The sequence below is a fragment of the Chaetura pelagica genome, unplaced genomic scaffold (genome assembly GCF_000747805.2).
Source record: "Chaetura pelagica isolate M959 unplaced genomic scaffold, ChaPel_1.0 scaffold24, whole genome shotgun sequence".
Taxonomy (NCBI): domain Eukaryota; kingdom Metazoa; phylum Chordata; class Aves; order Apodiformes; family Apodidae; genus Chaetura; species Chaetura pelagica.
The window spans coordinates 4,145,311-4,146,663 of record NW_009953077.1 but is presented as its reverse complement, the minus strand read 5'-3'; the positions used below and the strand labels follow the sequence as shown (position 1 = coordinate 4,146,663).

At 62.4% G+C, this 1,353-nt stretch overlaps 1 protein-coding gene across 1 annotated transcript in view; it reads left to right on the top strand.

Annotated features, from left to right (window-relative positions):
* The first annotated feature begins 549 nt into the window (after positions 1 to 549).
* Positions 550 to 1,353, top strand: part of MST1R (macrophage stimulating 1 receptor (c-met-related tyrosine kinase)) — a 30,881-nt gene continuing 30,077 nt past the window's right edge. Inside the window, 1 exon segment of the mRNA XM_009996962.1 lies at positions 550 to 1,347. Within this exon segment, the coding sequence (XP_009995264.1) occupies positions 550 to 1,347 (798 nt within the window).

Sequence of the window (1,353 nt, the reverse complement as noted above, 5' to 3'; positions counted from 1 at the left end):
AGTACGTCGGGGTCCCTGGCCTGGGGGGCTAGCAGGGAACTCATCCCGGTCCCACGGGGATCTCCTGTGGCCCTTGCTGGCCCGGGGGGCTGGTGGGGTCCTGAATCCCAGCCCCAGGGGGCTCTCGGTTTTCTTGTTCCCAGGGGTCGGGGAACGTGGGAACCCTTGGCAGAGTCCCAAGGAGGGCGGTGGTGTGGGGTAGGGGTGTCCCCGGGGTACAGGTGAGGGTGTCTGGGTGATGGAAGCTGGCAGGATTTGTCCCACTGCCACAAGCAGCTTGGCTTCACCTGCCACACCCAGCTATTGGGAAAAAGTTTGGCGTGGCTGCTCCTCCCCCAGCAGCACCCGCTGTTGTCTGGCCCTAAGGGACCCTGGCAGCCCCAATCCCACACAGAGCTGCGCCACACCCCCGGACCCTCACCTAATGCTGCAGGTACGACCCTTTCTCCTTTATTTTGGCAGATGCGATGGTGACCTGTTCTCTACCTGTCTCCACCCCTCTCGGTGTCGAACACCATTGATAACCCCATGCTGGTGGCACTGCATAGCATGGAGCTGTTGTGCCACACGTGCCTCTTGCTGGTGTTCACCCTGGTCCCGCTGGGTGCTGGCGCCTGGCAGTGTCCCCGCATCCCATACAGCTCCACTAGGAACTTCTCTGTCCCCTACACGCTGCCCAGCCTCGATGCCGGCAGCCCCGTGCAGAACGTTGCCATCTTCACCGACTCAAATGGCCCGGCTGCCGTCTTTGTGGCCATTCGCAACCGCATCCTGGTGGCCAGCCCCGAGCTGCGCCTCCTCTCTGTCCTCGTCACCGGCCCAGTGGGCAGCGCCGAGTGCGAGATCTGCCGCTTGTGCCCAGACACAGGTGATGGCCCCGAGGACTCGGACAATGTCCTGCTGCTGCTTGACCCACTGGAGCCGTGGCTGTACAGCTGTGGCACAGCACAGCATGGGCTGTGCTACCAGCACCAATTGGAGGTGTGGAACGGTGAGGTGGCCATCACAACCACGCACTGCCTGTACACAGCCACAGGCAACAGCCCCGTGTTTTGCCCTGACTGCATGGCCAGCCCTCTGGGGACAAGTGCCACTGTGGTGGCCACCTCCTATGCCTCTTTCTTCTATCTTGGCTCTACCATCAACAGCAGTGTGGCAGCGCGGTACAGCCCACAGTCAGTGTCCGTCCGCAGGCTGAAGGGCACCTTGGATGGCTTTTCAGACGACTTCCAGTGGCTGACAGTGCTGCCGCAATACCGGGACAACTACACCATCCACTACGTGCACTCCTTCGCCGATGGGGACCACGTCTACTTCCTGACGGTGCAGCCAGAGCGGCCGGGCTCAGCAACG